The 22,356-nt window shown below is 37.8% G+C and overlaps 3 protein-coding genes across 4 annotated transcripts in view; all 3 read left to right on the top strand.

The window, feature by feature from the left end:
• Positions 1–1,951, top strand: part of LOC111872668 (beta-alanine transporter) — a 30,771-nt gene extending 28,820 nt beyond the window's left edge. For both annotated transcript variants that reach the window (XR_002844276.2, XR_002844277.2), the window contains exons 12-13: positions 252–413; positions 1,143–1,951. The gene's annotated coding sequence lies outside the window, so the exon portion shown is untranslated. The remainder of the gene's footprint in view (positions 1–251; positions 414–1,142) is intronic.
• A 3,196-nt stretch (positions 1,952–5,147) lies between these two features.
• Positions 5,148–14,072, top strand: LOC111872662 (ubiquitin thioesterase OTU1). Its single transcript, XM_023866762.2, has 3 exons — positions 5,148–5,903; positions 9,476–9,792; positions 13,016–14,072. The coding sequence occupies exons 1-3, from the start codon at positions 5,504–5,506 to the stop codon at positions 13,229–13,231; spliced, it is 933 nt and encodes a 310-aa protein (XP_023722530.1). The 5' UTR covers positions 5,148–5,503; the 3' UTR covers positions 13,232–14,072.
• A 6,786-nt stretch (positions 14,073–20,858) lies between these two features.
• The window catches only part of LOC111872657 (aminopeptidase N), a 44,808-nt gene continuing 43,310 nt past the window's right edge, over positions 20,859–22,356 (top strand). The window contains exon 1 of the mRNA XM_023866748.2: positions 20,859–21,185. The gene's annotated coding sequence lies outside the window, so the exon portion shown is untranslated. The remainder of the gene's footprint in view (positions 21,186–22,356) is intronic.

Raw genomic sequence — 22,356 nt, 5'->3', positions numbered from 1 at the left:
ATCACAAAAGCTGAGGATGGCCCTATAAGGGTCGAAACATGTAGTGGAACATAAATTAACAAATTATAGTTGCGTTGATAGTGGAATTTGTATTATTAATCTCAGAATATATTACTTTTCGTATTCACAGATATGAGAACCTTAAATGGACTGCCGTTACTAATTTTCTTGTATTTCCACAGCACAATATGTCTGCATAGCGTAGAGATCATCAACGATGTGCCTTGGTACACTTTAGCATTCTCTTGCAGCTGATGGCCATCGCGTGTCTCGTATTGTTCTCTGCTGGAGGACAACTGTTCTCTGACATCAAAAGAACCGCCTTCACATACGGAACTTTCGGAGCCTATATCATCATCCCCGTGTTCTTGATTACGGGGTTCATCATAGGAGAAGTGACGCCAGTTCTACTGGTCAGTATAGATGTCACTTCGATAAATGACGTTTATTGTTGTTATGGAGCTTTCTGCTAATTAATTTAAGTTGTATTCTGATCATAGTACAGCATGTTTTGAATTTGATGACAATTTTGATTAACCACCTGAATTCTGAAATTTATATACAAGTAAATATAGCGTAGTCGGTACAGCGACTGGTTACGGGCTGGACGACTGAAGGGGCCGGAGTTTGAGTCCCGGTAGGGTCAAGAATTTTCTCCACGTCGTCCATATCGGTTCTGGCATTCACAAAACCTCCTATTCAATTGATACTGGGGGCTCGTTCCCGGGAATAAAGTGGCCAGGGCGTGAACCTGAACTTCATCTCCAGCTAGTGCCGAGGTCAAGAAAATATGGATCTATACATCCACTCTCCCATACGCCGTCATGGCGTAGTGCTTAAATTAGTTTAGAACAGGGACAACTTTACCTTTACATTTAATATTTAAAACTGTACTTCTTACCTCACAGGAAACACACGGCTTCTCCATACCGTGAAACCAGACGGTCTATGTCATTTACTGCATCATATAAAACACGTAAACATAGTGCATGTGCAAAATGAGGAGTTTTCTTTCTTCTTAATTTAATACGAGTTGGTACGTACACGTACAGTATCCATTTAAAGGGTTCATGTTATTGTTATTCTTATTATTAGAATATTTTTATTATCATATTATCAATATGTTTATGACGTTCCTGCAGGTGGGGTACAATTTATTCGGTGCAGTCCTGTTTGCTTTCGTGGGGTCACTTGGGGTGGATTCATGGTGGAGTGTACACATTGACTTGGATCACATCTCCACGAAGAACGTTTCTGTGATCGAACGCTTGAACGACATGAAGTTGATGTCCGCCATCTTGTCTCTCACCAACACTGTCTTCTATGCAGCAGACACTGTCATCGAGGGCGTCATCCTTCATGACTTATATATGAGAAATTAAGATATCAGCTGTGAATGTGTTGGTTTATATTTACGACTGACAGAACTGATGTAGAGTTCATGTCCGTTTGAAAGTCGGACATAAATATAGGCCGTATATTTTTAGATCGCAATGACACTGTCTATAACAACCTTATATAAGAGACACTAAAAATGTAATTAATACACTGAAAGTTCTTGTTAAATACATTAAAATGTCATTTTAAAGTATTTAGGAAGAATTCTTATTGTTAAATTTATTTTTAGATTATTTTATATAATGTCATTGTTGCATTACAGACGGTATACTTACGATCTAAAAATGATGCCACAACGCAACAGGAAGCTGAAATATAATAGACCATATATATTGAACGTTTTTATCTACAGTCACTTCGTCTAATCACATTACTGTATTGAATTATGACGGAGAGAAAGTTAAGGTTAATAATTACATGAACATTTACTGTTTCATAAATTATGTTAATGTATTTGCCCATGGGCGCCATCGAATACAGGGTTAAACCGGATATCTGCACTTCGCCTGAAATTTGAAAACTATATCATATTTGAAGAAGCAAAGGAAATGTACGAACTATTAAAAATAAAATTAAAATATTTTTTTTAAAAATCTTCTATTCTGAATGCCCTTTGACATGTACTAAGAATAGACTTAAGCTTCGTGAACGTAAGTTTCTAAGCTAATTCTCCAGCTGCCTCCCCCTCTTAGCAAAAATCTTAATGACACTTATTCATATGTACTATGGCGAATGAGGAAATCTCTTGCATTTGGATGAGATTTATTATATTTAAAGCGGAAAAAAAATTACAGGTTTAAAGTCGAGATATTTAAGTGAATAACATAATAAGATAATAAAAGTATTATTCCTGAGAAGAAATTACGTGGTAGGTATTATTTTTTTTAATTTTATCCTAACGTTTCATCATAAATGTCAGATGTTTTAGAACACAAAAGAAAATAGTGATTTGCATATTCAGACAATAAATTTATGGACGTTACATAAACTTAATAGTAGATATGAACCATTCATAATTTTTGACCAAGTTGTGGTATGCAGGAAATATGGCTTTCCGAATCGAGACCCTTATAATCTGTGGATTACTGATTCATATATTTGTTACAGTGCTGGCCAGGCAAGATATTATTATGAATAATTCTCTCAATTATAAAGCAGTATTCTAAAAATGCTCTGTAATTAATATATATTTTTTAAATTTTAAAATTGCATCCTGATTCTATGTATGTATGTTAAGTATTTTATCACACGAAATAATATGTCAAAGGTTTATAAGTTTAGAAACAAAGAGCATGTGTTAACGTTATACAATCTCAGTAGGTGGCAACACAGATGATTCGTCCAAAATAAAATGTTCTTTACTTTATCGTCAAGCCGTTGTGAGTTGGGAATACGGATTTCGGATTCGATTTCATTATAAAACGTGAAAGAATTGTTAATATTTTCAGTAGAATACCTGACTAGGGAAAATCTATTTTGATTATTTCTTACCATATACTAACGTCTATCACTGGAGGTTCTGCTAACATCTCTTTATGTAACCGGAAGCAATGAAAGCTCGATCTGTGAACAGTTATGTAGTGCTTCCTGTTAAGCATCTTAATATCTGCTACATAAAAATTGGACATTCCCGAAAGACAGAGAGCGAGAGAGAGCTATAAAGTATATCAGAAGAGTTGCTGAAAGTGAAAAGTCGTGGTAGAGTTCAGAGACAATTTAGTGGCCCGGGAAGAAAGATCGTCGGTTTATTCAGCATGTTAAGGAAGGTAAGGTAGACTATGGTTCCATGCATTCTTATGCTGGTACTATTTGGACCACCGATGGCCAACTGGCGGCCTGCGGGCCGCATCCGGCCCGCGACTTGATTTACTCCGGCCCCCCGCGAAGTCTCAGGTTTATTTTCAAAAATCTTAACTTCACAGCTGTATTGGCATAGAATTCAGTTTTTAACAGAACGTTTCATTAGCTTACAGCATTTTGCAATTGACTGTATACGTTCTTACCGAGTTGGACAGTTCAAACTGTTTTCTAATAACTGTGTTCATGTCATGGAAATTCCAAGTCCACCAACCCTACTTCTGTAGGGAGATGACACTGAAGGGAAGACCATAGTGGTGAAGGATTTATGACACCTTGAAAATAGTAACCATTCGCAGCTTGCTTGCGGGGATGGGATGTTTACCGTCTCTCTCGGCATCCTGGCCTCTGTTAAGTGCCAGCTTTAACAGAAATGTCTCCCAGTTAGTGCGATTTTAGAAAGTGAAGTGGGATTACGAAGTGAGAGTGTAGAACTGTTTTTCAATTAAAATTGTGTTTGAAGTTATTGTGAGTGATACAGCATGTCAAATAGTAAATTGAGAAAAGTTGATAGTGAAAATAGGGCGTTCAAATCTGAGTGGGAACATGACTATTTTTTTATATTAAATAAAGACCANTTAAGTGATGGTGAATTAATTAAGAACTGTGCGATAAAGATGGCAGAAGCTTTCAATGAAAATAAGGTAGGAAACAAATTTCAAACAGTGCCCCTTTCAAAACAGACTGTTACTAGGAGGCTGGAAGATATTAGCAACCAGATATCTAATAATGTGAAAGACATTATCGCTAATTGTTCCTATTTCTCAATTGCTCTCGACGAAAGCATAGATGTTTCGGATACCAATCAGTTACCGATATTTGTTCGTTCAATTAAACCTATGTATTTAAATTTTACGTTGCACCAATAATATTAAGCCGATATTGAAAATTTCACCAATCGATTTTATTGCCTTCTATCACTTCTACCCCCAGAGCATTTTTTCTTAAAGAAACACTGGATAGATCATGCCTTATGCTTAGTTTTATATATGCCGGGGAAAAATGCAATCATAATTTAACAGCGTTAAAAATATCGACACCTCTAGTTGTGCTGTGTAAAGAGCACCCTTTTAACAACTCTTCGAAAATTGTAAAATCTTCCTTAAATGCTCTTGTTTTTACATGGGTTGTGACTGATTCAGTTTTGGGGGCAATACTCCCCGACCACTCTTCTGAAAGAAACAGTTTATCTGGCCCCTGATAGTGTTCTATAAACTAAATTTGGCCCTAGAGATGTATTAGGTTGGCCAACGCTGATTTGGACGATAGAGTTCTGCTTCACATATAGCCCCCCCAAACAAATTGGGAAGGAGTTGGGTAGGAGGTCGGATGGGCCCCTGAATCGGCATGATCGCTATGAGGAATAACATGCCTGCCAGCGCAGGGAATAAAGAAATATATATTTATTCTGTTATCCAGTGAATTTTATGATTAATCTCGTCTTTGTGGCAGGCTGTATTATGAACGTAAAGAAGACGAGAAGTATGCTGAATTTAGAGTTCTCACAGCAGTGACCATGAAGAGTAGGACCTTCTGTAACAATTTGTAGCTTGACAGAAGACTAGTGCTCTCCTTTTCGTCTACTTATTGTTGATTTCTTGGGTGACTTTCTCTTCCACCCGTTGTTTCATAAGTGCAATATTTCCCGTTGTAACACGATGCTTCTAACAATTCGTTGTAACCGTGGAGACTCATTGTTAGAATTATGATATTGCGTTGCTTCCTTTGCCTATGAATGGATGCATTCCCATTGTAGCGTTGTAGCGGGAACGTGGATCGTTGCCTAGGATGTGACGTTTTGGATATGCACGTTACAATATGTTTCTCAGCTTTTTCATAGACATATGGGTATTGTAGTATATTTCACAATTCACAGAGACAAACTATAATAAAATAGCTATATTAACGAGTTGTTAAATTTATATAATGTTTCATGCAAGTAGTTTTGATACATAGGTGCTCCTGCTGTTACAAATTGGAAGTACAAACTTCCATGGTTATTGACCCTTATTTAATGAACCGTGGTTGGAAGCATGACTATAATTGGCGTTTGAACGGCAGTGAAATAACAGTGTGATAGGTGAAAGGAGTTGTAATTTTGTAAATACTGTATAGAATAGAGTGGTAGAAGGCTCACTAAATATCAAGAACGCTACATGTTTAAAATTTTATCTAGGGTGTTTATACAAGTATTCGACTGAAGTATATTTTTGACATAACCTTACATTTAACCATAATTGAAGCAAAAATGGCTGGTTTTGCCGTAAAATTGATGACCAAATCAGGCCAGATTGTAGTTAAGGGTTTAACACCTAGAGATACTGTATCCGAATTGAAACATAGACTTTCATCTCTTACAAATATAAAAGAAAGTTCCCTTCATGTTCTGTGTGGTTATCCTCCCCAACCACTAGATTTATCAGAGAGTGAAGCTACTTTAGAGTCTCGAAGAATCTGTTCTGGCGATACACTTATTGTGGAAGAAAAGCAGCAAAATATTGTAAATTCTGAACAGAAAATTTCAAGAGTAGAAGAACCAAGACCTCACATAGTAGACAGTAAACTGGGTTGCCCAGGAATACTCTTGAGGATGATTGTACCGGCTGACAATTCTTGCCTTTTTACAAGTATTGGTTTTGTTCTAAGTGGTGAGTATGGTGTTACTGCTTGACGCACTGCTGAAGTCTAATAGATGCAAAGTACATAATATAATACTATTCAGTTTCATCCTGTTGGTTAATATGACATACTTTTACAACACAGCGTATATTTTTAACTATACTACAAGCTGGAATGTGGCAAGTTCGATTCACAGTGAGGTCATTGGATTTTTCAGTTGACCTAATCCTTCCAGCTACACTATCGTCCAGGGTTCAACTCAGCCCCTAACAGAAGTAGGAAGTACTTTGCTGTGTTGTGACAGATACACTGCCAGTCCACAGAGTTCTGTATGTTCTGTTGTCACTTTGTTAGATGACAGCATATGTATTTGCCCCCTCATAGTGCACAACTGGAAGTGAAACTAAGTTCTTGGTAGCCCCCATTTGTGCATATCCTTTGACAGATGCCATGGACAGCAAATTGTTTCACGATTCCTCATAATCTGATGTGGCATTTAGGCTTGACCTGCTTGCCCTTGGTAGCCCCCATTTGTGCATATCCTTTGACAGATGCCATGGACAGCAAATTGTTTCACGATTCCTCATAATCTGATGTGGCATTTAGGCTTGACCTGCTTGCCCTTGGTAGCCCCCATTTGTGCATATCCTTTGACAGATGCCATGGACAGCAAATTGTTTCACGATTCCTCATAATCTGATGTGGCATTTAGGCTTGACCTGCTTGCCCTTGGTAGCCCCCATTTGTGCATATCCTTTGACAGATGCCATGGACAGCAAATTGTTTCACGATTCCTCATAATCTGATGTGGCATTTTGGCTTGACCTACTTGTCGTGGGTGGCTAGATACCAGTGTGTCACAGGAACCTACTGCCCCCATTTTCATTAGGCAGCAAGTTCCTCTGAAACATTGGTGCTTAAGTAAGTAAGTAAAGCTATCCCTGTAACAGGCCGTGAAGGCCCGTAGGCTTGTGAGATGTTGAGGCTCCCACATTTTCTAGAAAATCGCTTCATAGATGGAGGTGAGGTTTTCAGCCTTACACGCCGGCCGCTCTATACCCCTAGGAGTATTCCTGGTACTCATTTCTGTTAGAGGCTGAGTCAATCCCAGGGCCATAGTGTGGCTGGAAGGATTACATCAATTGAAGAAATCCACCTCATTGGGATTCAATTCCATGACCTTCCAGCTTGTAGCATAGTGCCTCAACTCAAGGCTACTGCGTACCCCCAACATTGGTACTTATGGAATATGACATGTTTTTATGTATATAAGTCCAGCACGTCACACTGCTCCCTCCTTAAGGCTGTTTGTCCCGAATAGCCTAACGGTGCAACCCCATTCCTTTTCTTTGGAGGCTGTTCTTGCAGCATCTTCAGCAGAAGTTCCATCATCTGCTGTGATTCCATGTTCTTTTCATGTGTGTAAGTTCGTAAACCTCTTCTGACACCAAATTGTCACGTGTTGGATGTATAACGCGACAAATAATTTCACGCCTAATTGGGTACAGGAAATTTTACTGCACATTCGCTCTTACAATCACACAGTTTACAATCTGACAATTACTGCCATCGGCAGTGTCACAAATACTAGACTGCAAATGCTAGACTACAACTGAAAGGTTGACTGCCTGGCTAACTCGTAACTATCTCGTAAACTTGAGAACTAACTGTGAATAGTCTTCGCTGCTCCTTATTTAGCCTCATTCCGGACAACACAGAAAACAGCCACATAATAGGCACCACTGTTGTCTGGCGCCATGTTTACTGGTGTCACTGGCAACGCTGTTGGGAGTTGTTTACGGCTGCATAGCAACCGTGGCATCCCTTGGCCACGTAACTGCTGGCGGGGTAGGGGAAGGAGTGTTGACTTGCCTGCTACCCTAGTAACGACAGCGCTCTGATGGTGTTACATCACCGCTGGCAGGGGGAGGGGTGTCCTGCATAGCACAACACAGCACAGTATTCATGTTCATCACCACAAAAACTGAAATCTCAGAAAGAAATGGTATTATATTAAAAAAGGTTGGAGCACGAGCAGGACTGTCCAACAAACAGCGTGTCACTTTGGCTTTTTAATTGAACTGATAATATATATACCTGTTAGTGGCTGTCAGGTTTTTTGAATATGGTTTGGATCCTGAAGTTGAATCCCATTATGATATTTGTAGTCTTCACAGTGGTGAAGATTCAGTGTAAAACTGTATAGTCTGCTAAATTTTCTGTCTCTGCCCTCATGATAGCAGTGAATATCTTGTCCAGATAAAGAACTGTCAGATGTTCAGTGTTCTCTACCCCTTTGTCTCTGATATGATCAACGCTTGATCATACTTGGTTTTTATAATGCAAAAGTTATTTGTGTCCACCACTGTTGTAGTCTGGTTTATAGCTGATCATTACAAGTTTAGTAGTGGAAAAACTACCTATGCCCATGTTTATTTCATTGTTTGGCAGTTGTTTCATGATTAAACAATTCACTAGAAATCACCATGATGATAAATAATAGGACATTATAGTGTTGTGACAGCTTTTAATAAAGAAAGGGCATTGTTAAGTGGGAATACATATTCATAAGATATGCATATTAAAAAGGCTGTTTCAGTATTTTAAGAGAACTCTTGATGGATAATGAACCCATTCATTGATTCCTTTTCTTTGTCAGTGGGAATACCTATATATTCATAACATTTCGGTAATTCTCTTTGATCAGCAGTAGTATGTATTCACAAGAACACCATATTTTATAGGGAATCTCATTATTTCATCACGACATGAAGGTAACTAACAGATGCTACGAAAATGTGGCACAGTTCAGATATTTGGGAACTACAGTAACAAATCAAAATTTTATTCATGAGGTAATTAAGAGGAGACTGAACTTGGGTAATGCTTGCTACCATTCACTTCAGAACCTTTTGTCTTCTTGTCTGCTCTGTCTAAAAACATAAAAATTAGAATATACAGAACTATAATTTTGCCTGTGGTTCTGTAATGTTGTGAAACTTGGTCTAAGACGTTAAGGGAGGAACACAGACTGAGGGTGTTTGAGAACAGGATGTTGAGGAGAATATTTGAACTGAAGAGAGATGAAGTGATGGGAGGTTGGAGAAAACTACGTAACGAGGAGCTTCATAACTTGTACTCTTCTCCAAGTATAATTAGAATGAGAAAGTCAAGGAGGATGAGGTGGGCAGGTCATGTAGCACGAATGGGGGAGATGAATGTGTATAGGATATTGGTGAGAAAGCCAGAAGGAAAAAGACTACTGGGAAGACCAAATCATAGGTGGTTCAACAATATTAAAATGGATCTGAGATAGGATGGTATGGATTGGATTGATCTAGCTCAGGATAGGGACCAGTGGAGGGTTCTTGTGATCACGGTAATGGACCTTCAGGTTCCATAAAATGCTGGGAAATTCTTGAGTAGCTGCAGAATTGGCTGCTCCTCAAGAAGGGCTCAGCTACATGAATGAATGAATGAATGAATGAAAGAACAAACGAGTTTCATTATTTCCGTATGTTTTATGTTAGATAAAATCTGCTTATGATATAGTTGCTTTGACAGTTTTATTGTAATAATCCTTTGTCATTTTTTTTTCCAGGGAAAGTAGACGTGACTAATGCTCCATATATGCGTCATATCATTGCTGAGTCAGTCTCCAATGACCCTGAAAATTACTCCGAAGCAATACTTGGAAAACCAAATCGTGAATACTGCCAGTGGATACTGAAGCCTGATTCATGGGGTGGTGCAATAGAGTTGGCTGTGCTGTCTAATTTCTATGGCTTAGAGATTGCGGTTGTGGACACACTGAATGCCATTATCAATAGATTTGGGGAAGATCAACATTTTGCACAGAGGGTATTCCTTATGTTTGATGGTATTCACTATGACCCTCTCTATCTTGAGCCATTTGAGGTACATAGCATAAAATTTTTGTCTTGGTAGTTAGGTTTAATTTTAGGCTGCGCCATAGTTCAAGTGGTTAGTCACTGGCTTTCCACCGTGGCGGCCCGTGTTCGATCCCGGGTCTGGTCAAGTGGGATTTGTGGTGGACAAAGTGGAGCTGGGGCAGGTTTTCCCCGAGTACTTCGGTTTCCCCTGCCAATCTTCATTCCGCCAATTGCTCCACAATCACCCTCTCCTATCATCTGGGGCTGGTACAATAGGCCAGAAGTGGCGGCAGTACAAGGGACTTAGTCCCACTCCACTAGCAATAAAAAAATAGGTTTAATTTTTTGATGTTACTAGGAAACTCCATTCTAAAAAAAACGGAATTACAGTAAACGCTTAACTCCAACAGTTACATGAATCTGCTAGTTGCGTGAGATATACAAGACAATGAATCATGTCCAGAAACATAATACTCGTACCAATGTACCATCCTCACAAATTTTTAGATCATATTTGCATGAGAAATGTTATATTTTAGCGTCCTGTTGCACTGATTTAAGTCCATGATTTATTTAATCCGTCTTGCAGTGCATACACTCATTTATTTCCTTCTCTCCCTCGCACTACATGTTTCGGCATAATAATGCCATCTTCAGGTGCTTACTTATCCACGTCAAACCAGTATAACACACGCAGTCGCAGGAGCACGACACAACAAAAGCACAACACACAAGATAGTGAAGGAGTGCTCCAACAAAGGAGAATGGGCATGACTGACGTAGTGAGGGGCGACGTAGCGATGTGGTATCCTGAACAATTTTAATATTTTTAACGTTTGACAATGTATATGATAGATACATATTTTAGTTATTTTAATGTGTGAACGTGGCATGCAATGAAGTGGTTTGACGTGGATAAGTAAGCACCTGAAGATGGCATTATTATGCCGAAACATGTAGTGCAAGGGAGAGAAGGAAATAAATGAGTGTATGCACTGCAAGACGGATTAAATAAATCATGGATTTGCATGAGAAAATTTAACAGAAATATAGTACAAGATATTTTTGCTTTAGTTGTTGCTTGAAAGTCCTCTTACATAACAAAATGGATTAATTTTGTGTACATATTCCATAACACAGTCACAAATTCTGATAGGCTTTATTGTAAGAGCACCTGCTTGCTGGAGGACAGTGAATAGCACTGCTAGTGGCAGCTTGAAGAATTACTGCATGGTGTATGAACATATGTGCATTTAAAATTTGAATAACTGCACAGAAATGGTAAATTTTATTTGAAATTTCTGTCTGTTAGATCAGAATTCTCAATACTTGGATACCAGTTAACCAGAGATTGCCATGCTAGGTTTAAGCACTTACTTACCTACTTACTTACGCATGGAGCTGGGCCCTTCTGGAGGAGCCGCCAATTCTGCAGCTACTCAAGAATTTCCCAGCATTTTATGGAACCTGAAGGTTCAATACCGTGTTCACAAGAGACTTCCACTGGTCCCTATCCTGAGCAGGTCAATCAAATCCATGCCATCCCATCCTATCTCTCTAAGATCCATTTTAATATTGTCCACCCACCTATGCCTTGGTTTCTCCAGTGGTCTCTTTCCTTCTGGCTTTCCCACCAATATCTTATATATATTCCTCTTCTCCCCCATTCGTGCTACATACCCTGCACACCTCATCCTCCTTGATTTGATCATTCTAATTATACTTGGAGAAGAATACAAGTTATGAAGCTCCTCATTATGTGGTTTTCTCCAACCTCCTGTCAATTCATCTCTCTTCGGTCCAAATATTATTCTCAACACCCTGTTCTCAAACACCACTAGGTTTAAGTATGTTCATTCATTCTTTGGTAGATTAGTTATGTCAGTCATTTTCACTGTAACATGATCTAAGAGAATTAGTCTTAGAATGATTAGGCAGAGTTTCTTTACTGTGAAATCATAATTATCAAATTCCTCAAGTGTCTGCTACTGTTTTATTAGTAATTATATAATTTTTAGCCAAAACTGTATTTGCATTGGTGAGCAAATAGGTGAGTATGGTCACAGATGAGTTATTTGAATCAGACAAACCATTATTTGTGAGGAGTTCTGTCTTCTGGGATATAACACTGTGTAGTTCCATGATAGTGAACCGATGTTTCAGAGGAACGTATCACCTCCATCTTCAGCGTTGAAGAGTAAACCAAGCAAACCAGCGTAAAACAGACAAAAAGAAGAACTGGTTTTTTGCTTGACTTACTCCTCAACCCTAAAAATGGAGGTAACATGTTCATCTGAAACAGTGGTTGACTTTTACCTGGACTACATAGTGTTATATCCTGTTCATAACTGCCACAGTGGGAACCTGAAATCCTGCATTATTTATAGTGTTGTATAAACACTTCAATACGTTGTATGTATTTTTGTTGTTGTGAGCAGTAATTTTAACATTACATGATAAGGCGCAGAGATTGCATGTTTTTCACATAACATAAAAATTGGTGCAAAGACATTGCACATACTTTCATGTACATGATTGACTTTGACTACATGACCTTGGGAGTGGAAAGGAATGTTCTTTAGTAGACTGTTGTTGGTTAGTAAATGCCAAACAACAATTAAAATCCATCCAGCTTTGTGGCAGACAGAAAAACAGAAAGCTACCTACCTACCTACCTACCTACCAACCACTGGGCGCTACAGCCCTGGGTGAGCCTTGGCCTCCTCTACAGCCAGTCTCCACAACCAATGCGTGCTGCCATAGGAATGGACCCACACATGATGACCCGAGGCTGGCTGTTAGGTTTCTGAACAAAATTCTTTTTACAGGATGAGGTTATTAGCCTCATGCCCAATCCCCAACCTGGAGGACCAGGGTATATCTCTTACTCTGGACTCTGTCCTTTGACCTTTCCAGCATGGGTGACCCTACTTGTAGTTAAACTACCGCCAGCATAGCTTTTCAGGTCACAGAGTCACGCATGCCCCACCATCACGACAAGGTGGAGACACCTCTGGGGGGAGGTAGGTATGTTGGGCACACTTGATGGCGGACACAAAAGATTTATTTATTTATTTCATCTCTATAGATCATTGTTACATGATATAGGACAAGTCAGTGTTAATAGAGTTAATAGAGTTAATAACACAATAGAGTTGTGTAATTCCTTTTGCTCTTCCTTCCTTTCTACTCCTCCATGGGGAGAACACAACTTAAGACCTTAGTCATAGTGTTTTCCTTGCTTTCAGGGAAACAGCATACAAACTATGTTCCTAACAGCCGATGAGGAAGTTCTTCACCAAGCTCAAGAATTGGCACATGAAGCTAAGGCAAGCAAGCAGTACACAGATGTGGATGGCTTTAGTCTTAAGTGTCTTCAGTGCCAAATATTTCTTAAAGGACAAATTCAAGCACAGGAACATGCAAAGAGTACGGGGCATATGAATTTTGGGGAGGTTGCATAGTAAAACCATGATCCTTTCAGATGGGTACATTGTTACATAAACTGTTATCGTGTTGATTCAGTCAAATCTCCACAAACAACCACATTTGAACTTTCATACTTATATTCAGAAAGTATTCCAAAGAAATTTCCATTCTTTCAGTCAAGTCTACATTTGTGGTTTCATATATTTGTAACTTTTAATCCAAAAAATTTTATCGAGCAGGTATATTTAATATGTAAGAAATGCCATTCATTCTCATCTTTCAGTATATGGAACACAGATATAAAGAAAAATCACAAAATGAATGAGACCAGTTGCAATTAACTAATAATTAGATATAATCATACAAAAATGGGAGACTGTCAACGCTGGAATAATTATACACTGTTTTCTGTGGTAAGAAGATGAAACAAGACATACACAGCCTTAGATATTTTTATTTATTTATGGCTTATTTAACAGCAGTGTCTAGATTATGTACCGACTTGCTTGGGAGGAACTGAGGAAAACCACTAAATATATTTTCATGTTCTGTTTGTAACAAAAATAATTTTCGTGTAAAGCATGGGAGTGTACAGAAACATGATTACCAATGCAGATGTGACTAGCTGTTCTTATTTACGTTTTCCTATTCAGTATCATTTCCGTGACTGGGCATTGCTATTCACTATTCACTATTCACTTTATTATATTTCATAAGATCTTTACAAGGTTGTGAGAACAACCATCGGATATAGGAACAGTCAGATAAAAAATCATTGCTTTACAAACAAGCAGATTGTCAAAATACAAACAGTAGAAAATACGAATATACCGTATTTACACATGTATAGGCCGCGTGCGTGTATAGGCCGCAGCACAATTTTCAGACAGAAATTATAGAAAAAATAATTTTCTTGGAATATTATTTCAGGAGTAGAAATTATTCCGAAATTTGGCAACGTTAATTTTTTTTTAAATGAAGTGTGATTTTGAATATAAGCTGCACCCCAGTTTTCCTCTTGAATTTTTGGCAAAAAATGTGCGGCCTATACATGCATAAATACGGTAATACATGTAGAACACATTTGTCAATAAAAACAATAAAATGAATATAAACCTATACTAGTCATTAATAAAAATCTAACAAGAAACTCCAACAATCATACCTTAATATGAAATCATTTGAAATAAGCTAATTTATCAAAATGTAAGAACACAAATAAAAAACAAGTCTAAGTTGTGTACACACCATTTTAGTATAGTTAAAATTAAAAAACGAAATATTTATTGAATATTTACAGATGAACATGAAAATATACGTGTCATACTTAATATATAAGTGTCACAAAATTAACAACCTAACAAATAAATTCAAATGGGATCATATTAAATGCTTATATTGCTTAACCACAGAGCAGTTTAATGCATAATTATTAAGCAACATGCTAAACGAAGTTTGGGATATTAACATTTTCTTCATGTTCAGTATGTGCAATGATAAATATATTTATTTCTGTCAGAATTTTAAAGAATGTATAGTTTCATTGCATCATATGAATCAAGTTGGGAAACTCTGATTTAAGCACTATATTTTTCTGTTTGCAGAAGAAACTTACAGCTTCATACCATATTGTTATTAATGTAATTGTTTAAGATTCATTTCTTCTTGCAACATTGGCATTCAGATGAACAGTTGGATGGTTAAACTCAGTGCTATTGGGTACCCAGCTGTTGGTGAAATTAAGTAAGCCAAGTTGAGAGTGCATTAATAAGGATTTGTCTTCTTCAGGGGTTAGAGTTCCTTTGTACATATACTTCAGGGATGCCCCAGTTTTACAACAGGTATTGCCAGTTTTTAATATACTGTAATTGCAACCTCACATTTTTGCTCAAAGAGGCAAGTATGATACTGCAATGAGGAGTTTTTAACACTCTTTGACCTTTTGTAATTGAGTGGAATTTGTCAGAAGATGCAGTAAACTGTGAGGGCTGTTCAAATGAAACTTGTTCACATCTTCAGCTTGGCAGACATGTCAGGCCTGCGGTTACAGTAGATCAGTAGCAGCCCACAGAGTTTTTTGCAAAGGAATCCATCAGCTGGTGTGTCAGTACAATGCATGCCTCTACACCCATGAGGCTTCATTTTAATGACCTCATGACCTGTAACAGACTCAAAAGGGGTTTCATTTGAATAATCTTCATGGTCGATGAATGGGATAATATTTCTTTTACCCTTTTGAATGGAATTTATGAGAAGCCACAACAAACTAGTTGATGAATTAAACACTTCCTTTCACATTTTATAATTAAATGGATTTTATGAGAAGACAACAAAATGTATGCTGGACTTAATGTAATTTCCTGTGATCTTTTGTATTAAGTTGTATTTATGAGAATGCAGGGAACTAGTCAATGAATTTAATAGTACTTCCTTTTCACCTTTTGTAATTGAATGGAATTTTTGAGAAGATACAACAAATTAATTAATGATTTAGTGGAATTTCTTTTGACCTTTTGTAATTGAATGGAATTTATGAGAGGCTACAGCAAACTAGTTGTTGAATTGAATGATATTTTCTTTGACCTTTTGTAATTGAATGGAATTTATGAGAGGCTGCAACAGACTAGCTGAATTGGAGTATATTTCCTCTGCTTTTTTGTAATTTAATAGAATTTATGAGGTTGTGCAACAAAACTAGTTGTTCAGCTGAATCATATTTACATTTATTAACCATATTATATTTTAGAATGAATCCTCTCAGATTGCAGATTCTAGTTAGAATAACCTTGACACACGCCAACAGAGGTATAACATTTGCCTGCTTTCCACCAGCAGACTGAAGTCCATCTACCATATGAACCAGGGTACATTATACTGTGTGTAGAAAACCTTACAGAAACAAAAACTCCCATCTGAACTAAACTAAACTCCATGGCTTTTAAGCCACAAGCGAACTATACCGACTGAGTGACCGCCACTTGTCGGCGAAGATAGTGCCAACTTTAACGGATAGAGGGTGTCGCATGGTCAGTGAAATGGATTCCCACGGCTGTTGGTCTCGGTTTTCTAGACCGAAGCCGTCACTTTTCCATTCAAGTAGCTCCTCAGTTATCCCCTTGAGGCTGAGTGGACCCCATTCCAGACCCACTACGTCTCAGAAAATCTGGTAGCGCTGGGAATCGAACCCAGGACCTCTGGATCTGTAGCCAGGAACTCTGACCGCTAGACCACAGAGGCAGCATTCCTGTCTGAATATGTTTGAATTTTCCAGCAGCATAAGAACATCAGAAGAATGTTGAAAATTGAATCTAGTTACTTCATAATAATGGTGTAATGATCTGCATTACTGGATGATAATGGTGAACTCTGATTTCCATACTAGATGGAGCTTAGTTGATATTATGTTTTACAGTGAATGGTGTTAAATTGTATATTTTGTTTAATCGCCTTCAAAACAGGCTAGGAGGGCACTATTTATCCAGTTTTCACCAGCAGGCATGTTGATGAGTTGGGTAGTGTTTGGACATAACCATTTTATGTTATGTTTTATGGTAAATCCCGTTGAATTATGTGTCTGTTTTATATCTAGTGCTGAGGTCAAGAAAAGTGGAGCTGTACCTTCACTCCTTCATGGCGTAGTGCTTAACTAATTAAGCACAGGGATAACTCTTTAAATATCAGATTAGTTGATTAGTCTGGTACTATTTTCTCTTAACCATATTCTGCGTTGAATTCTGTTAAATTGCAAAGCTTGGTTAGCATTTATTGGCAGAAAGAGAAACCCCTTTCCTGTATCAGTAGTTTTATAGTCAGTCAAATGAGAGTATAGTGTCTCATTATTACATAATATTACTAAAAAAATTCACAAGAACAGAACTCTTTTTCACTCTCTATATCTAAGATGTTTCTCTAGGGATCACATAACATCAGAGAATAATTTGTGATTGAATTATCCACTTCTGAGGCAGTGATTTTGCTTACTAATATCTCAGCTAGTATTGCAAAAATCTTGAAGTTTTTATAGTGCTCTCATAATATACATTCTTACTTTTTTGTCCCATAAAATAATGAACTAAGACACAAGTATCTAATATGCTTCAAGAATGCCTCTGCTGATCTAAATAAATTGTTTCATAAAATGCACATCCTGTACACCTCATTTTTCCATCAAGATATTCGAATAATGTTTATACAGTCACATATAAGGGGTAGCATGATGAATAACTGTGGGTTCTAGATTTGATGATTGGATTTATTGGATGTCTCTGTTAACAATTACACTTGATTATAATTGCTCACACATTGATCTCCTTCTTGGTAATGAATCTTTCACTGTTGTCTGGATCTTTGCTGGTCTTTAGTATCTCGAGTTTTCTATCTCGATGTCTGAATCTCTGACTGAAATCACTTCATGTAGATCAAATATGACACCCAGTCAGACAGTTGATTCCTCTGCTATTCTCTGTTGCCATGAAACATGTTAATTCGTTACTGCGGGGATAAGTGCTTACCTAGCTGTTGTCCAGAAATAGACGTCTCTGCTGTGCTTCTCTGATTACATATTTCCAGCTTTCAGGCATCATGTTACAATACAATAATGGTAGTGTTGATTATGTGTGGAGAATGTTTGTGTAGACATCAAAGAAAGTCAGAGATTTATTTGTAACTGATTTGTCACCTTCAAAGTGGTGATTTTGCTTTGTGATTTACTGTGAGATTTGCAGAAATCTTGGAATATTTATAACTTTCAAGAATAGATTTGCTTATTTTATTAATCGGTTCATAAAATCCACTTCCCCCCTCCAGACCTCATCAAGATATTTTTATTAAAAAAATTGTAAGCATTCTTTGGTGCTGTTATGGCATGCAGTATGCTTGAACTTTTACACTAAAGCATGCAGTCTAACAGAGTATTTATCATAAAAACAATGAACAATGGTGCTTTATTTATATATGAAAAAAACAAACTCCGTGGCCTATAGTCCGGAAGCAAACTATACTGACCAAGCGACTGCTGTTTCTTGGCGAAGTTAGTACCAACTTTTGTGGATAGAGGGTGTCACATGGGGGGGGGCCCTTAATGCATATGCCGGCGTCTACTCCTCTCTGCCGGCCATCGCCTGTTTCCCGCCAATTGGGCACCTTTCCAAGTCGTTTCCCTTTTGTTACTTGGTCGTCATTCCCGCTTGTCTATTGGTGGCCCATCTTTTCGATTCTGGCGCTGGCTATGACCAGTCTCTCTGCCGTAGTGGCATTTGCTCTCAAAGTAACCTGGCTCTCCACAGCTCCAACATCCTGATTGTTGTACATATGTTCGTCGGTTGTGGAGGGGGGGCGATTGGTTCCGCTTGTATGTCCTGTTCTTGTTTTGATAGGGTTTGACGGCTGCAAGTACGGCTTGTAGTTCTAGTGCCTGTCTAGGGTCCTCATTTACGTCCTCTCCCCTCCCAGCAGCAGCTGAATCTTTATGTCGGTGTCTCATACCCCATATGCGAAGGCTTTCCCTGCTTAGCTTCCCATGTGGTCTGCAGGTAGATTGGGGTAGGCATGACGGGCAAGCAGTTCCATGGCTGTGGCAAAGTCTTGCAGGGATTCTCCAGGTTTCTGTGTCCTTGCTCTTAATTGGCAGTGGTAAGCAGCTGCAAAGTGTTGGTCCCTCATAAGTCGTATTTGTCAGAATGTCTGGTAACATGTCTTCTGCCCGGTCCTTCAGAGCAGTAATCAGGTATGTCGATTTTCTCCCGGTCCGACCATTGGATATGTTCCGCTACGATCTCTAATTGTCACCGGAACACACTCCATGTTGAATTCACGTTGAATGTCGGTGACTGAGCTGTGCCCGCGCCGACCATTGATGTGTTTCCCCCCCTCGGTCCTAGTCTGTCTCCTTTCGTCCAACCACACCTGGAACTCACCTTTGATTTCCTCACTTGCGGCACAGGTTTGATTATAGGTCGTCGTTAAGTCTTCCTGGAGTTTCCTTGTCTGCATGTCAAGGGACACTTCTGCTGTCTCTAATTCCATCTGCGTTTTTTCCATCGTCTCTGAGAGTTCCTGAAGCCTGATGTCTGTCCTGACCTGATTTGCATTCGTTTCTTTCATTATGGCTTCCATCCTCTCTTGATTGGTTCTGAACATTTCTTGCATGTGCTCTTTGTCAGGTTTCCTGTTAAACACATTTCCAGGATGCGGATCTGCATGTATAAATCCTCTGTGGAATATCTGTTCAGAAAATGCTTGGAACAGCTTTGTGTCAGTATCAGCAAATGAAAACCCCCTGTCTTTTACTGACTTATCATCACTGACTTTGGTACCATGAATAAACTTTGCTGTCAGAACTCTCTTGCTACTCAAATTCCATAGGTCTTTCGGCACATAAATATATTAGAACTTGGAGAGATCTTTTGCGCAGTGCTCTGAATTTCTGCCTTCATTAATGAAGTTAAGTTTCTGTTCCAGAGTGTCTCGTAGGTCCTGAAGAACCCATTGAAAATCAGCATCAATCCAACTTTTTGAGCAACAGTTTGCTGGTTGAAAAAGCACTAATAAAGCGATCTTTGAGATCTGTATACTGGACCTTCACTGCTACTTCTCTTCTGTCTTTGGTTTTAGCATTGTACACCTATGCTAAGCTGGCAGCAACAATGGGTTCCTCAGCAAATAGGGGCACACCAAAATCCTCCAGAAGTCACTCCTTCAATTTGCCCTTCTCTCATGTCAAACACTTATCCTATATGCATTCCTCTTCGCCCTCATTCATGCTACATGCCCTGTCCATCTCATCCTCCCTGACTTTATCATTCTAATTATACTTGGAGAAGAGTACAAGTTATGAAGCTCCTCATTATGCAGTTTTCTCCAACCTCCTGTCACTTCATCTCTCTTCGGTCCAAATATTCTCCTCAACACCCTGTTCTCAAACACCCTCAGTCTATGTTCCTCCCTTAATGTCAGAGACGAAGTTTCACACCCATACAGAACCACACGCAAAATTATAGTTTTGTATATTCTAATTTAAAATGTTCTTCAATTTAGTGGTCCCCAGAGAAACCTTAAATAAATAAGTATTTCGCTGTATATGCACTGTTACACATAATCTTGTATACAGTTGTTAATTACACATAAATTTTACCACAGCTGCTTACATGTTTCAACTTTGAAGGCGGTAGGCTAAGGTACTGTCATCTAAATGAAACTATTGTTATTGTTTATGTTGTAAATATTGGCCAATATATAATATTAGGTTTCTTACTGACATAGGTTTAAAATATATATGAGATTATTATAAAATTGTTACAAAATGTATCATTTGACACAAATTATATTAATAAATAAATAAATTGTGTTTGCCAGTTTGGACACTGTTATATCCATTTGTTCATACATGTAATTTTACCATCCTAGTAATACCATTTTAATTGTTTCACCAAAGAAGAAGGAATTCTTTCTTGAACACAGAATAGTTGCTGATTTCTTTGTTCAAGAATTTCTGAAGGAAATGTTGAACATTGCTGATACTAATTTTATTGGGATAGCTTCCATTTAAGCATGTTCCCCAGTATGAACTTAGTACTTGCTATTTTAAGCTACTCAACTATTCATTTTTAATCAAATTTCTTTCAGTGATTTGATTCAATTTATAGATTTCAACTTTTGAAGTTATAACTCAGGCACAGCGAGAATATTTCTGTTGGTTTTCCAGTATTAAAGTTGCAAATCCTCAGTTTGTAGATAACATATCTAGAATCATGCAACAGCTAGTTCATATTTATCACTGTCATCATGAATTGTGTAGGATTAATGCTGTAACCCCATTGGGCTTATCACAGTTAACTAGAATTTTTTTATCCTGAAGTTGAAGTAGGGGAAGTATGATACATAGTGTGTATAAAAGCAAGGCTAGAAATTGATAGGGTTAGTGTATTCCACTTCTGCTTACTGTCAAGCTCACTGCACTTCCATTTTGAATGTTGATCCAACAATTAAAAGGTAAGGAAAGTTTATTCGCTTTCTGTACTCTGCAAAAGTAAGTAAAGCATTACTGAAATTTTGGTACATGGAATCACAATGAATGTGCTTGCTGACATGTTTCAAGTAAGAAGGCTAAGTTTCAGAATTTTAAATTTATTGCTGTAGTTCTTATATGGGTTATTTTGAGACTGGTATTTAAATAACCCATAGCGTTTTTACTAAACTCAAGTGCAAATAAAGCTGTAGTACCCAAATGAGAGAAACCATTAGACTTTTAGGCTTAATACTGACAATACAAAATCTAAATTTACAACTTCTTTATTACAACCGTCACAACACAACTAATATCAAGATCAGTGCCTAGTTTTGGCTCTGATACATGTTTTGGCTGTTAATAGCCATCATCAGGCAAATACATGGCTAACACCACTGAACTGCAGTACTAGTAAAATTGGATACAATATTATTAATTATGTAAAATACTTGACATAAAAATACAATAAATTAGATTATGTAAAACAAAAGTTATAGTATAAAACAAGAATAAAATTCTTCGATTGATGTTTTACATCATTGAATCAGTCGTTGGTTTTCGTAATTTTGTTGCGTTCCCACGGACAAATTTCAATATTCTATATTTTGTGTATATATAAAAAATGTATTGGAGGCTCGTGATGTAGATGTAGTAATATTAATATTAATTATTTAGTCAGTGCCTCATCTTACAAAGTATTGTCCATTCTGTAGGGGATGTAAACAAAATGTAAAAAAGAAAAAAAAAATCTAAATTTGTTAAAGGAAATTAACATGTTTCACTGTATTAAATTTTACAAAAGCCCACATTTGATCCTAAGCCACTTTTAATTTACTGAAGTTTATATTAACACCCTGCAGTTTCCTGAAGTTCCACTTTTTGTCTTTCCCATCTGTAATTTGGTCCCCTACATAACTGCATATAATGAGGTATTTTTACAAACCTTTTGTATTTTAATTCCTTATAGCAGCTCACACAACAAACAAAGATAAAAGATGTAAGATTTGATNCCCTTCCCCCCTTCCTTCACTGCTCTCACATAGCTGTGTATATTTCCAACACCAGTCTGCTTTTACCAGTTCTCATGGTCTCTTTGCTTGCGGATTTCTTATATTTTTCCTTCTACCCTGATGATGGAGGCGATACGTTCCTCCG

Source organism: Cryptotermes secundus, unplaced genomic scaffold (genome assembly GCF_002891405.2).
Source record: "Cryptotermes secundus unplaced genomic scaffold, Csec_1.0 scaffold61, whole genome shotgun sequence".
In the NCBI taxonomy this organism is placed as follows: Eukaryota; Metazoa; Arthropoda; class Insecta; order Blattodea; family Kalotermitidae; genus Cryptotermes; species Cryptotermes secundus.
This window is presented reverse-complemented; position numbering and strand designations above follow the sequence as displayed.

Excerpts from the sequence above, each read along its gene's own strand:
- LOC111872662 (XM_023866762.2), top strand. The coding sequence starts at position 5,504 with ATGGCTGGTTTTGCCGTAAAATTGATGACCAAATCAGGCCAGATTGTA. Across the intron at positions 5,904-9,475 it reads TATTGGTTTTGTTCTAAGTG|GGAAAGTAGACGTGACTAAT; the intron begins GTGAGTATGGTG and ends TTTTTTTTCCAG. Across the intron at positions 9,793-13,015 it reads TCTATCTTGAGCCATTTGAG|GGAAACAGCATACAAACTAT; the intron begins GTACATAGCATA and ends CCTTGCTTTCAG.